The sequence below is a fragment of the Galeopterus variegatus genome, unplaced genomic scaffold (genome assembly GCF_000696425.1).
Source record: "Galeopterus variegatus unplaced genomic scaffold, G_variegatus-3.0.2 Scaffold5336, whole genome shotgun sequence".
Lineage (NCBI taxonomy): Eukaryota > Metazoa > Chordata > Mammalia > Dermoptera > Cynocephalidae > Galeopterus > Galeopterus variegatus.
The window spans coordinates 63998-79762 of NW_007731447.1; the positions used below are offsets into that span (position 1 = coordinate 63998).

Consider the following 15765-nt stretch of genomic DNA (forward strand, 5'->3'; position numbering starts at 1 on the left):
AAAAAAAAAAAAAAAAAAAAAAAAAAAAAAAAAAAAAAAAAAAAAAAGTTCTCTAACAGACTACTCTTTCCTATTATCTAGAATAATGATCTTAGTAAAGGTGAGGAAGGATCTTATTACGTATTGGGTTTCTCATTTTACTAACAGTTATTTTCTGGTATTATAATAGATTCTGGCTAGATATTGCAGTGTTGTTCACTTAAGTCCCCAGGTAATTGAAGTTTTCATTCCTGCTCTTCACAAAAGATGACTGAATAATGTGGAAAAAAATCTGGCACAGTACTATGTGTATCTATAAGATACACTTAATATTTACTTTTTATCATTTTCCTAGAAGCTATTAAAGTGCTTTAGAAGCATATTTTAAAAATCAATGTTATTGAAAGGCATGCTAACATTTTTTTTTCTTATTGCCATTTGTATTTTCATGCTTCTACACAATTCATTCAGAGTCAAAGCACAGTACACATTTAGAAATCTTATTTTTTAAATTTTTTATTTTTTTAACTTATTTATTTTTACTTTTTTATTGGTTATGAATATTCATGGGGTACAAAGCTGATTGTCACCACTCCTGCCCAAGATGTGATGGCCAGATCCATATCAGCAGCATGCTCATTACCACAAATTGTGATTATACCCCATGTCCCCCACCCAATTATCCCCAACCTCCCCCTCCAACCCCCCTTCCCCCACACTCCACTTTGTATCCCAAGGTATGTTCTCTCCCTCTGCAAGACCAATGCACCACTGTGGTCTTTCTTCCCTTCCTTCTTTCTCTCTTAGCTCCCACTTATGAGTGAGCACATGCGGTATTTATCCCTCTGTGCTTTGATTATTTCACTCAACATAAGTTTCTCCAAGCTCATCCATGTTGCATGCTAACATTTTAAAATGCAGACTAGAAGTTAACACATCTAATGAATGTTGATCCAAGATCATATTTTTTTAGTTTGAATTTTCTGTGCCTATTTTTTCTAATGCTTAATTTCTCTCTAGTTTTTTTCTTTATAAAGTGTATTTCTAGTTGTGTGTATTCAAGGTTGCTTAACAACCCTGTACAAATGTAATGTCATTACTTCTGATGCCTCTGTTTCATTTCTAGATGTCTCGAGACAGAGTCAATCGGGATATCAGTGAGGCTGTTCCTCGACTTCCAGGAGAAACTCTAATTACTGGTAAGGACCCTCTGACGTTTGGATTTGAATAACTTGATGAGAAGTCCGGCAGGTTCAGGTGGCTTCAATCCCATTGACTCTTTAGAAATCAGAGTTAGACAAATAGGCTAGCTTTGTTTAGAAGCATTAACACAGAGAGAACTTCCTGCATTTGTTTCTTGATCAAAGAGCTCTTTCAAGCGCTCCATGCTCACAAGGATAGTGATATTCTTGTCTCTGTACCAAAGACTGAGAATGATTTAGGGGGAAAAAAAGTGTGGATTATCTCTTGAAAATCTCTCATTGGAGCTATAAGCTGTCATGGTTTAAGGTTATACAAACAAGATGATATTAAGGTTTCCAATCTATGATGTATGCTTTAAAATGATAATCTTAAAGGGTTAAATATTCTCCCCTTTAAAATATAGAATACTATAGTGGTTTAAAATATCTTTCATTTGCTAGGAATTGGAAGTTAGTAATATTGAGGTAACATTTTGATGTTGACTTACTTTTTCGTGATAAATTCATATTAAGAGGAAGATATATACTTTGGAAAGGCCGGATCATTCTGGCTTAAGAATATAGAAGCATCGGACAGATTCTGAACCAAGTGTTAATGTGGGCATTCAAATTTTGTATCAGGGTCAACACCCTCACCTCAGAGTTCAATGTATTTGGAGATTATATGTTTACCTTTGTTTCAGCAAAACTTTCCATTTATTGACTAAGATCTGGGTTGTTTAGCTTAAATGGCTAAAACATAGTGCTAATTAGATGAAGGTCCTAGACAGTGTACCTTTGCGAATTATCCGTGAGAAACTATTCTGTGTTCATAGACTTGCACACATAATTCTAGTCTTGAAACAGAAACTAGTCGGATGTGTCCTTCCCAATTTCTGGATAAGAGCAAAGAAGATATTCTGCTTTTGATGGTCTTCACATGTGAAGTTTTGGTGCTGGGTATCAGTGCCTGCATCTTAACCAAAGTAGTAACTAATTGAACTAGCATGAAGTAGCATTACTGGGTATTTTTCACCTAGCACATGAGGAGATAGGGGTTTCAGAATCATTTAAAAAATTAAAAGCCATTAACACATTTAAGGACATCTTTAAAAGATAAGAGAAATATATACTTCTATTATAATTAATTAACTCTTCTGATTTAGTTTCTCCTTATGTTTGATTCTACCAAAGATGTACTATTCTCTTGGCTATCTGTCTTATATCAGTTAAATGTCTGAAGTGAATCTAGCTGACCTCTTCTCTGGACTATTAAAATAGAAAGAATAGACTGTACAGAGAGTTCCACTGCTGACATTCATTTATGAAAAACATCATGATGTTTGTGTGGTAACAGGTTAGCAAACCTCAACACCCAATCTAGCGGTTAGTCTGTGAGACTGTCCTACATGAATTGCCTTCCTCTGGCTGAAGTAGCTCAAATCATTACCTTTACAACCACCTGAGGGTAGCAGCAGGAGTGCTCTGTCACTTCTGCTCTCCAGGTGTTGTTACCTTGCCCCAGGCAGTGACAGCAATGTGGGCAAGCTCTGCTGGTGCCTGGCAGTGGCGTGTCCCCATGTGTTTTCCCTGCTGCCCCCACTCCACCTAGCATGGTCATGTAGAATTTTTAACCTTTTCGGGAATTTTTTTATTGTAGTTATTCTTAGGCAAATAGTTTATATTAAATTAGTGCCATTTGTTGTGTATCTTGGTATATATTTCCATTATTTTAGGGTACTTTTTTTATCTTAATAGACAAAGAAGTTATTTACATATGTCCTTTCAATGGCCCCATTAAGGGAAGAGTTTACATCACAAATTATCGTCTTTATTTAAGAAGTTTGGAAATGGTAAGTAGAATATAAGACCATAAAGATGATCCTAACTGTTAAAGATAATGCTAAACTGTTTCTCTTCTACCTTGCAAGATTGACTGTGGATAAGATTAACATGGGGGATATATTTGCTTCTCAACTCTTAATTTTTTGCTTATGCAAACTCATTTAACACTAACACCTATATATGTTGGGAATACAGTAAATTTTAAAAAATACGAAGTTTTATCCTTTGTAATAGTGGGGAGGGGCTGATAATTGCAACCATTTGCTAGTTTGGAGAAGTTAGGTGTAGAGCAGTAGTTCTTTACCAAAAGCACAGATGAGGACCACTTGTGGAGGTCAACAAGCAGTGCAGTTGCCCTAGATATACTCCATCAGAATATCCAGGCCTGTGGTTCAGGCACAGCTACATTTTCTAAAACATCACAGAGGAGGTTGCCGATGTGAATCTCTGGTTAAGGCCCACCACTCTAGAACTTTCCAAGTGTTCAATTACAAAGCACTAGGTAGCAATGTAGAACTAGGTTGACTGTGATATGGCTTACTGCCACTCCACCTTTTCAGTCAGTAGCCATGAAATGTTTGCCATAACATCTCAAGGAATATTCCACTGATGGAACAGTGACATGGAGAAGAGATAACCCAGAAGGGGAAGAGTGAATGGCATCTGTGGCTGTCACAGAATGACTTATGGTAGATGTGGTGGGTTGTCATTTCCCAGGTCAGCCTGAAGGGGCAGCTATATTTTGATGGGATGGGCTGAGGGTGAATAGGTCCAGGGAACAGGGAAAAGTAGCCCATTAGCAGCTTATATACAGGAGGTGTTGAGACTGTTGGGGAACTCAAGCTTTTGTTTTATTGCTTTTACCCCACCATTTCTTTAGGACATTTCTAATCTAGATTAATTTGCATCTTTTGATCTCTTTCTTTTATTATGTTTATTATTATGTCTGAATTCTGAAAAATGTTTATTATCCTTATTGTCTTAGCTGTGGGAGCCTACTGTTATAGCTACCCCAACCTGTGATATCTCCTGTAGCACAGTGCTCACAGGGATGGGTACATGAGTCAGGCCACAGGGCACTGAGACTGAGCATTTTATTTATGTGAATCTATTCAGACTTCTAAGTAAGACTGGAGATGTTCTAGTTTTCCAGAATGGGAAAGAAAATTCTGGAAATCAGCAGTAAGCTGGATGTCAACCCTTGCCAACAGGTGAAAAAAATTCTATAATTAATTATTTTAAATATGATTTTTAAGTACCTAGAATAGAAGGAAATCATTGGGAGTGACATTGTCGTGATGGAATCAGGGGATATGACAGATCCTGGTAAAGACACACAGGCCAAATCATGGTGGTACATTTAGGTGGATTTATCAACTGTGCCTTAATTAAAGGCTTAATGCCAGCCAGGAATGGTGGTCAAAAACATATCACTGTGCAGGGCACTTCCTCTCCAGCATTCCTAATGCAGGGTGGATGAACATATAGAAAGCATGCCTGTTCTATACGTGAAAAACACCAAACTAGCCAATGTGCTGGATAACAGAATTGGGGTTTGAAATGATCTTAATTGGCTGGGATATTGGAGCAAAACTGATAATAGAAAATTTAGTGCAGATAACATTTACTTAGTAAAAATCAGTTGTATCAATAAAGGATGGAAGAGGTATGTCTTAATAGGGATTCAAGCTCTCTTTAAACCAGTAATTGGACGTAACTGATTAAAAAGTTAGTATACCTATAGGGTGAATTAACAGAAGTATGATATAATGGCCAGACAAAATGAGACAGTAGCCCCATCTGAACTGTCATGTTCAAATCCAGGTGCCACATTTTAAGAGGGTTATTGACAAACCAGAGAGATTTCAGACACAGAATCAGGCTAGTGGAGGGACCACAGTATGAGTGATGATTGAAATAAATGTTGATCTTCTGTCTGAAGAAAGGAAGACTAAAGGGGGAGATGTGATAGAGCTGTCTCTGAATATCTGAAGTGCCTTTCGATGGAGCAGGGATTAGATTTATTTTGTACAGCTCCCAAGGGCGAAATTGGGATAGATTGAGAGATTTTTTTGCTAATATCTGTGATAATTGTCAAAAAATAGAATTAAAGCAAATGTTAGGGTCCTTTCACCTCTGAGACTGTTGCCTTGTTGACTGACTACATGTTCCTGGTCCCATGTTATGCTGTCACCGATAATGAAGTAGGGAAACTATTCAAAGTGTTATAATGTGACAAGATTGCATATACAGTGTGAGCTCAGCTACATCAAACAAACAACAGTTATCTGCACAAGAGGGGCTGGAAGGACATATACCAAAAGTCTGAGTACTAGGGATATCTGGAGAGTGGAGTTACACATGCTTTTTTTTCCTTCCTTTTACTTGCCAGTATTTTTCAAAGTACCTAGAATGAGCATGTATTACTTTTATAATTGAGAGAACACTTGGCAAGTTTTATTTATCTTGTTTTCATATGGCACCCTAGTGGGTGGGGAATAGCGCCTAGTGGGTGAATAAAATGCCCATCTGACACTGATAGCTAACTTCTTCCATTAAGTTTTACATAAACACTTTACGCAATTGGCCACAACATTTGGTTCCAGTATAAAAGCAAGCAGCTAATAGCAGAAAATATCATATAAAGAATGCCATTTAATTAGTTTTACAGGAGCCTAAAACATAGTCTCATAGTGTTTCTTCACTTAAAAGTCCTAAACAAGAATATTAATTGCGGATTCTGCTGAAAAATGTGAAAACTTTTTTTGTGTGTTTGATAAAGAGCTGTCATCTCTGGCATTTTGAAGTGGACACCTGTTTGTTTCAGGTATGTAAACACAGCAGTGGGAGTGATGAGCCCAAATGTGCGTGGTGTGATTCCTGAGTCAGTCCTCCCATGTTGTAAGGTGTAGAGCGCAGATGCCTTGCCTCCTGTTGCGCAGGGAAGTAGAGGAATGCTGGCCATGTCCTTAGGCTGCCACGGTGGTCTTCTTCTACCTGGCCCTCCTTGTCTGGTGTGCCCCTGCAGTCTGTCCTGCACACTGTTCCTCCAGAGGCTGACCAGATAGCTTCTCACTTCTGAAACTGTCATTGGCTCCCTGTTGCCCACAGAATAAAGTCCATTCTCCTTTTGTGTGGCATAAAAATCCTTCTCACTTCTCTGGCCTCAACTCACATCACTTCTCCCCAAACACGTTGTTCTCAAGCTATGCCAAACTCCTTCTCTTCTCCTGTCATGCACATGGGCCCTTTCAGAAGCCTCTATTTGTCCTTCAGAACCCACCTTGAAAGTCATGTCCTCTCTGGAGCCTTCTCCAGCTTTCTTGAAGGAACCACTCCCTCTTTGTGTCCTCACAGCCCTTTTTCATGCCTCTATGTTAACACTTATTGCTGTGAAACCTTCCCTGGCCACCCTAGCTAAGCTCTTAGTACCCTTCTTCCGTGTTTAATTTTTCTCCTGAGCACTTGTCACTATCTCCTGTTTTATGTATTTCTCTGATTTACTTTGTTATCTTTCTGAGGACAGGGATGCTTGTCTGTCTGTTCACTGGTGTTCTCTTAGCTCTTAGCATGGAGCCTAGCACATTTGAAGGTGCTCAGTCAATATGTGTTGAATGAATGAATTCTGTCTTATTTATTTGCTGCTATGTTTGTGGCCTTAACAAATGCTGAGTCCTTTTGGTCCTCCATATTTAGCTAATACAGTGGCCAGTAGACAGTAGGTGCTTAGTAAAAGTGTATTCAGTGAGTAAACTCCGGAGGGAACAGGCTCCTGTGCTGTTAGCACTGCTCAGAGGGCAAAGGCCGAGTCACTGTGGTTTGACCACAGTGTGGACCCTATTAAATTGTGGCATCTTGAATATCAACATTGCTTCTGGAATTCAGAAACCACATAGCCACCTTTTGACTTTGAGCGTGGCAAGGAATTTAGCTTTGGGTTAGTATTGTGACTACAGCAGAGGCTACTGTAGGCCTGTGATATCCTAAAATCTGGTAGACCACCAGCAGGAAGACTGCTTCCAGATTCCTTTCTAGGAGCACTTTAGGTTCAGGCACTGTAGTGGATGATAAAAACACCATAACCCTTTGTTCATTCACGTCTTCTTCCAGAAACATTCACAGAGCACCATGGTGAATGTAACACTGTGCTAGGTGAATAATACTATACCTTGAAGCCCGCACAGCCTCATGGGATATAGAGATGAATAATTACAGTGTAATATGACAAAGCCTACAGTGGTGTGCATAGTGCTGTGGGGTTACAAGCGAGAGGATGATTACCCCAGTATGATGAGTCATAGAATGCTTTATAGAGGAGGTTATATTTGTTCTGAGTCTTGAAGAGTGCTAACAACTTCCTGGACAGGAGGGAGGGAGGAGCATTTCAGGTAGAGAGTATTTCTGTATCCATATGGTGCTTTTCCATTTCACATGTATAACGATATGGAAAAGCATCATGCTAGGGAGACAGTTGAGTGATCTGTTGGAGCTGGAACATGGAGGATAGGGGGAGGAGTGGGGAATGGGAAGAGATGAGGCTGGAAGAAGAGTCAGCCTCAAGAGTCTCGTAAGTCCCCCTCGGCAGTCTGCATGTTACATGGAGAACGACATAGCAGGTGTGTATTTCAGGAAGAAATATCTGGTTGCAACATGAATGATAGAATAGGGGAGGGAGAGACTGGAGGCAGGAAGACTAACTAGGGAGTTATTTTAGTTTTCCAGGTAAAAGATAAGGGCCTAATACAGTCATAGTGGAGAGGGAAAAGAGGGACCAGCGTGAGAGATTTGGGAAGAGTTGGGTGGCCATTTGGAGGTGGGAGTTGAAAGAAAGAGTCAAGTCAGGAACGACTCCCATGATTTTTCACGTAAATCATTGGAGCTGCTCCCATTCATTGAAATAGACTTTATGGGAAAAGGAATATGTTTTAGATAAACTCAATGTGGAAATAAGTCTGAAGGTGTTGTCTCACACCTGTACAACTACTTGGTGGAAATGTCTCCGAAACATGATGCTGACACTTCTGAGGTTATTAGCGTAAGTGGTAGTGAAAACCACGTAAGTCCAAGAGATTACCTCCGAGTATGTGGCCTGGAAAGAGATGAGATGAGGGCTGAGGAGAGAGCCAGGGGGACACAAACATTTTTCCATGGTGGAGAGAGAAAGAAGAGCCAGTGGAGAAAACAGAGCAGCAGTCAGCAGAAGAATATCTCCTGCAAGAAGGCTGTGGCAGAAGTCGGGAGAAGAGCAAAATCTCAGGAAGACAGGAGTAGACCGTGGTGTCAAAAATGGCTGCAAGGTGCAGTAAGATAAAGAATGAAAGGAGGCCATGCAGGGTGGCCATTAGGAGGCCGCTGGGACCCCAGTGAGAAGAGACTCTGCAGAGGTGACACAGTCCACTTGGTCTCTCTCTCGCTCCTCCTTCCGCCTTGTCATGACTGAAGATTCTGCAGCTTCCAGGCCTTAGTGAGCTTCTCTCCATTCATTCTTCTCCACGTGGCTTCACTTAACCCCCTGCCATCAGTCACTTCTCTACAGAGAGAATTCTATGTTCACAAAGCTCCTTAGAATTTGCCAAGCCTCTTTCCATACGCTCGTTCACCTCTGCATGACAACAAGTGACAGGTGGGCAAAGCAGACACTACCCCAAGCCAGTTCCCTGGTCATGTTTTGTTTTGCTTTTTCCCCTAGAGCTGATCTTTCTTTTGAGCTCCAGATTCTCATTTCATCCTGCCCGCTGGGGAGATCCCTTGACCTGGCCTCCCAGACTCCTGGCCAACCTGAAATAATTCAACTCTTTCTCCCTCCCCCGGTTCCTTTTTCTGGTGTTCTTGTTTCTCTTAATGTTGCTACTTTTCTTCCAGTCACCCTGGAGTCACCTCTGTGTCCTTGTCCTCCCTTCTCCTCTGCAGTCTCCTTCACTTTTGCCCCACCCTCATTCCAGGCCTTAGCACCAGCATGTGTCCCCCAGGCCCTCGCAGGCACCTGCCCATAGGCCTCCCTGCTTTCTGCCTCTCCCCAGTCCATTCTTTCTAACTCCCTAAGACGTATGTGGAGTCTTCTCATTCCCTTGCCCAGAAGCTCTCAGTGGCTTCTTTCCCACCTCATCGCAGCTACCTTAGGTGTTCACGGTGCTCTATGAGCTGCTCCCAACTCATCTGTCCAGCTTTTTCTTTCCAGCTTTGTCTTTCCCACCCCTCTCCTGTGGACATGCCCCGTGCTCTGGCTCCACGCAGCCACTCACTGCCCCCTAAACCAGCTCTGTGCTTTCTCACCTCCAGACTTTTCTTCAGGCCATTTGCTCTACCTAGATCCATCCCCACCCCATCCCTACTATTTACCCCCCCCCCGCCCCCTTAAACACTTTATTTTTAAGTATTTAAAATAGAAGTTTTGTAAAGAATAACATAAACATCCGTGGATCCACCATCCAGCTGAAGAAATCCCAACCCCTCCTCCCCCTTCACACCAGAGGTAATTGCCATCCGAAAGATGGTATTTCTCATTCCTGGTCATTCCACACATTCCATTTTAAAATAGATTGGAATACAGGAGATGTGTAGGGAGCTAAAGGAATGGGGCTTTTAGGCCTTCCAGCTGAGCAGGTCATAACCCTTGGGTAGTGTAACTCGGCTCTAGGTTTCGGACTGCTGGCAAGATGAGAAACATGTTGGGTGTAATCATATAGTTTTCATTTTCTGACAATAAGTCAGAAACAGCACATTCTTCCTGGGTTAAATTCAAGGAGAAATTTGTTGTTTGGCTTTTCTCTAAAAGATGGTAACATAGTGATTCTGTCCTTCAGGCAGAGTATTACCCAAAGATTCTTGAATCTTGTTCAGTTTGGTGGTTCTTCAGTTGACCTTCTATATAGACAGAAAACAACATTAACTTTTCCTCAGTGAGGGTATTTCTGTGAAGGACTAGGCTAATGTGGTCTATCTACTTTGCTTTTCTGATGGGTTACCAGTGCTGAGATAGGACTTGGAGAATCAAGATGGATGGACAGTCTGCATGTCTGTCAGAATGTCTCTCAAATATCCAGTTCTGAAACAAGCTTTGGAAGGTGCTAGGGTACCATGTCGTCTAGGAGCTGGGCATCTAATGGGTGCAGCAGCACCTAGGTTCCATAATCTTTATCGTTGGCTGCCATTGGAGCTGTAAGCCTCATGTGCCACCAGGAAGGGAGGTAAAGTTTACCTTCCACTGTGGGCATTTGAAAGCCAGACTAGATTCTTTCCCAAAGGGAGGGTCAGCCCACTTCATTACAAGCACAAGCAGGAAAGATTTCTGTAGTGTTTTTCTTTTCAAAAAAATGCACTGGAAACTTTTCAAGGTTGTCCTTTTTTTAGGTCTTTCTGTCTAGTGGATTTGGCACCTCTTTTCATTTTACAGAAGGTGAAATAGTGTTAAATAGACTATAATAATCAATCTAATGTGTCCATAAATGGGAAGATCAGTGGGAACGTAGGATCTGTAGTATAGGCATTCTTTTAAAGTTCTGTCTTAAATCATCTCTTTATATTGTTGCTGCAAAATTAATGCTGTTTTCAGGTTTAAAAAAATTCCTGCTGATACCCTCGGTTCCTTTGCTTCTTGTTCCCATGCTAATCCCCAAACTTGAGGGTCTATGGGTTACTGAGTCCTGATGTCAAAAGTCACATAAGGATTTAATTAATTAGTTCCACTACAGGTTTAGGCTTTCAGACCTCAGAAAGTGTCTCATCACTGTCTTGGCAGTCTTTTTCATCTCAGATTGAGTCCTTGTTACACTTCCCACTGCTTCAGTGACAAATCTTCCATGCCCTTTGGCTGACCTTGTCTCTTGTGTTGAAAAGTTAAATGTCATCCTCTCTGAGCTTCCATAAATTCCCCTCTCACCACCCAATGACGTCTACTTCCACCCATCTCTTCCTTCTTCCCTTCCTCCTAAGAGGAAGGAGCTAGACATCTTCTCCTCTAATGGGAATCCCTCTCCTCGAACCTTTTGCCTTTCTCCTCTTCTGGAGGCTTCATGCCCCATCATTTATTCTGTGTCTCACATTTTTGGTTTTCATCATTTTGGGTTCTCCTCCATCCTTTCCACCCCACTACTGATCTGCTCAGGTCTCTATTTTAAAACACCTGCTTGCGTCCCTGCTACTTCCAACACTATTACCCTCTTTCTTTCCCTTCTTTTCTGTACTTTAGAAATGAGTCTACACATGCCGCTCCCACTTCAAGAGTATTGACTCCTTAAGTTCTGGCGGCGTGGCTTCTGTTCCCTATTGAAAGTGCTCTGTCACTGCTCAGGTCCAACAGCCTCATTCGCGTTCTCGACTTTCTAACTTCTCTGCAGTGATTGATACTGTTGACTGCTCTTTCCTTCTTTGTCCTTTTCTCCATGCATTCTTTGCTCTTCTCCCACTTCTGCCTTTTGCCTTCTCTGCAGTTCATTTTCTCCGTCCTATCTCCTAAATCTATATTTTCCCCAGATTGTCTTAGGCCTCTTCTTTCTCAATTGTCAGTTGCTTTCCAATTCTGTAGCTTTTATTCTTTATTCGTTGAGTACTTTGAGAGCCTGCCATGTGTCAGGTGCTGTGCCAGGCGCTAGGATATAGTGGTGAGCACAGCAGACACAGTTTCTCCCTCCTGAAGCTTATAGTGCCAATGGGATTGACAGGCGTTACTTAAATAATCATGCCAGTGTATGAAAACAAGCTGTGGACACTGTGGCATGGGAGAAGGACAGAAGTGTAGTCATTTGAGGAGCCTGGGAAATTGTCTGGAGAAAATGACACTTGACCTGGCCTGAAGAGTGAACCCGAGTAACCTAGATGCAAGGCAGGGGCTGGGGAGGCGAGAAGAAGCTGAGAGAACAGCATGCGAGGAGACCTGAGACGGAGCATGAAAAGATGACAGTGTGGCCAGGTTGTGGGGGAGAATGGCGAGGGATGAAGTAGGAAAGGTAGGTGACATAGGCCAAATGACCTGTGCCTCGTCAACCCTGTTAAGGACTTGGGTCTTTATTTTTATTTATTTTTCCTTTTTAATTGACAAAAACTGTATATGTTTATCATGTACAACATGTTTTGAAATATGTATACATTGTGGAATGGATCAGTCAAGCTACTTAACACATTCATTACCTCACACACTAATTGTTTTGTGGTGAGAACACTTAAAATCTACTCTCCTAGCAATTTTCAAGAATGCAGTACATTGTTACTAACTGCAGTCATCATGATGTGCAATAGCTTTCAGGAACTTACTCCTTTTATCTAACTGAAATGTCGTGTCCTTTGACCAGCATCTTCCCGACCCTCCCCTCCACCAGGACTTGGGTTTGTAGAGTTCAGCAGTGAGAAGCTTTCCAAGTGGTGAAAGCAGAGGAATGATGGCATCACATGGGCTTTTCCAAAAGATGGCTGGCTGCTGGTGGAGGGCATGCTGCGTGTGAGGGGAGCAACCGTGGTTGCAGAGACCGCAGGGGCTGGTGCAGTGGCCAGAGAAGTTAAGGGTGGACTTGGAGACAGGTTGTTGGATTTGAGATTGACTTAGGAGATAGACGTGGGAGATTGGATTAAGGACAGCAGAGAAGGGGGTGTCAAGGATGACTACCAGGTTTCTAGCTTTTGTAACTAGGGTGGATGCAGTGCCAGCCACTAAGATAGGAAACCTGGAAGGAGGATGTAGTTTGGAGAGAGAAAAATCATGTGTTTAGTTCTGGACATTTTGAATTTGAGGTGCCCTTGAGATCTCTTTTAGTTCTGTATTTCCAGCTGCCTCTTGGATATCTGTACTGGGTTACATTTGTCATAATCTCAAACCCAGAGTGTCTAAAATTGACCATGTTAATCTTTCTCCAAAACCCCCTCCTGTGTTCTTCACATGTTTTGGTAGCACCACCATCATCCATCCCAGAGATCTGGACCTAAAGCTGAGTCATGTTTGGTCCTTCCCCAGTGGCTAATCTCCTTTGCTTTCTACCTCTGTCCTTCTCTGCCTTCACTTCCTCATAGCCTCTCCCTTGTGCTCAAGCATCAGCTTCCATGATTCCGAGGAGCGGTGTAGCCCTTTCCTGGCTAGACCAGAGGGCTCAGTGCTGCCAGATGGGTCTTCATAAAGCACCATTTGATCAGGGCATTCCCCTCCTCAGAGAGCATTTGTGGATCTCAGTCACCCTGATCCTAGCACTGCAGTACCCCTCTGAAAACCTGGCTCACGTGTTTTTTGTACAATCCCCGTGCTCTCCTACTTGTGCAGCCGATGTGACTTTTACCTGTTTCTGGGATGCCGGTCTCCACCCACTGTTGTTCCATCCTTTAAGGATCATCTTTAATGAGGTCATCACCACTGATCCTTCATGCAATCTAATCAGTAAGATATTGGCTTGCCCTCCTCTGACCTCCCGTTCCACTTTGTCAGGACTTTGCTTATGGCCCTGGACACTTGCAAGCTGGCATCATGGCTACTTGGTACATGCATCTTATTCTCCCAGATAGAGCTGGGCCCTGAGCTCCAGGAGGGCAGCTCTGCATCTGATCTCCAGGGCCCTAGCACGGTGTCTGTTACTTATGTACACAAGCGAGAAATCACAAAGGCATTGTTTCAACTTGCTCCTCATACTTACTTCTCATCTGTTTTAGATACTTAGGGGTACAGTGGCACAGAATTTTGAGTTAGAATGGACCTTTGAGAATTCTTCAATATTTAATGATATTTATGTAGTGACAACTCAGGTTTCCGCAGAGTTAAGCTAATTTTCCTATTCCTGGACCTTCCAGATTGGCCTGTTGAGTTATCTGACTTTGAATATGTCATCCAGGCAGACTGTGAGTGCCTTTGCTCATGAGCTGGCCGGTTCTCCTCAGTGTCCTGTTTTCCGTTTTGTGTTGAGCCAGGGCAGTCCAAACTGTAGAATTTCCTCTATACAGGGACAGAGAGCAACAAGGCCTCATCTCAGCTGTAAATTCTGCTTTTTTTTTTTAAACATTCTTGCTTCCATGTTGATATTAGAATATCAAGCTTTTATTTAGTATCTATTTTAGGTATAAGTTTAACATTTTAGGAACACAGTTCACAGACACATAAATCTCAGTATGATCCAAGTGTAACAAACTGCTTGATAGAATATATTTTTAGTAACTAGGCTGTATAGAGAAGTAAATACATCATAATATACAACTATATATGTACGCTGTTACCGAGTAGTGTTTTTCTTTTTGGGGCTTTGGATTTTATTCATGTAGTGAGGTTTCTCACCCCATGGCAATAGCTAAAAAGTGTCTCCTTATAGGTGCAAACAGAAAGATCTGTCAGGTGCTTGTTAGAGCATACTGGTCTGCTGTATTTGCACAGCACAATTACGTCTTCCAAGTACTAAGATATTCTTTGCCATAATGATAATAATAATAACAACTTCCATTGTTTTCTAGCTACCATTGACAGGCACTGTGCCAGGTACTTTAAATCCATTACTTCCAATCATCCCTACTTTACAGGTAAATGTGGCTGAGAGATCTAGTTAATAAATGTCAAAACTCAGATTTGAACCAATTTTGTCCACCTTAAGAGCTTGTGCTGTTTTTCTACACTGTGATAACTATACTCTTACACTCTTTTGCCTTTTTATTTTGAAATAATTATGAACTCTCAAGAAGCCACAAAAATAGTACAGATAGGCCTTGTGTACCTATCACCTGTCTCTCCCCAATAATTATATTGCTTTATCAAAACCAGGAAGTTGGTTGGCATAATACAGATAACTAGACTCTGACTATACTTGAATTTCACCAGTTTTTTTATGAACTCACTTTTTGTATGTTTTTGTGCACAATTCTATGACATTTGATCCCAAGTAACTACCATCTACAATCAAGATATGGAACTGTTCTATCACTACAAAGGAACTCCCTCATGCTGCCCTTTATAGTCCCACCCTCCTTCCCTCAACCCTGGCAACCACTTCTCTATGCTCCATCCCTACAATGTTACATAAATGGAATCATGCAGCATGTAGCCTTTTGAGATAAGCTTTATTCACTCAGTATGTTGCCCTTAGGTTCTTCCAGGGTACATGTGTCCATAGTTCATTCATTTTTGTTGCTGAGTAGTATTCCATGGTATTGATGCTCACAGTCTTACACTTTTTGAATTTCTGTATAACTGTGAGCTATATGTATATTTTATGAAGAAATACTTAGCTTCCATATTGCATTTTTTAAAAAAAATTTTATTGAATCATAATTGATTATATATATTTTGGGGGTTCAATGTTGACATATGTTGATCAAATCAATATTACTAGTATATATATTGTTACAAATTGTATTTATTATTTATGCCCCTTGTCCAATCTCTCCCTACCCCCTCTCCCTCCTACCTCCCACCTCTGATAACCCTAGATTTCTTCTCTCCCTCTGAAAGAGTAATGATTACTCTGTTGATTTGTTACCTAGATGATCTGTTCAATACTGAGAGGTGTGTTCAGGTCCCTCAATATTTCTGGTGATGTGCCTGGTTGTGGGGGGGGGGTCCAGTCCCCAGCTCAATGTCTCAGGTCCCTGGTCAGGCCCCGAGACACTGCCGGTGTGCCTGGTTGTGGGAGGCAGGTCTGGTCTCCAGTTCCATGCCTCAGGTCTCCGGGTGGACCCTGAGGTGTTGGCAGTGTGCCTAGTTGTGGGTGTGGGGGGGGGGGTCCGGTCCTCAGCTCCATGCCTTAGGTCCCCTGGCAGGCCCTGAGGCACTGGTGGCGTGCCTGGGCTGGAACTAATGTTTTGT

General features: G+C 41.8%; 1 protein-coding gene across 1 annotated transcript in view; it reads left to right on the forward strand.

Moving 5' to 3' along the window:
* MTM1 (myotubularin 1) overlaps positions 1–15765 on the forward strand; it is an 84501-nt gene that overhangs the window by 3324 nt on the left and 65412 nt on the right. Inside the window, exons 2-3 of the mRNA XM_008589267.1 lie at positions 1106–1178; positions 2919–3013. Of these exons, the coding sequence (XP_008587489.1) occupies positions 1106–1178; positions 2919–3013 (168 nt within the window). The remainder of the gene's footprint in view (positions 1–1105; positions 1179–2918; positions 3014–15765) is intronic.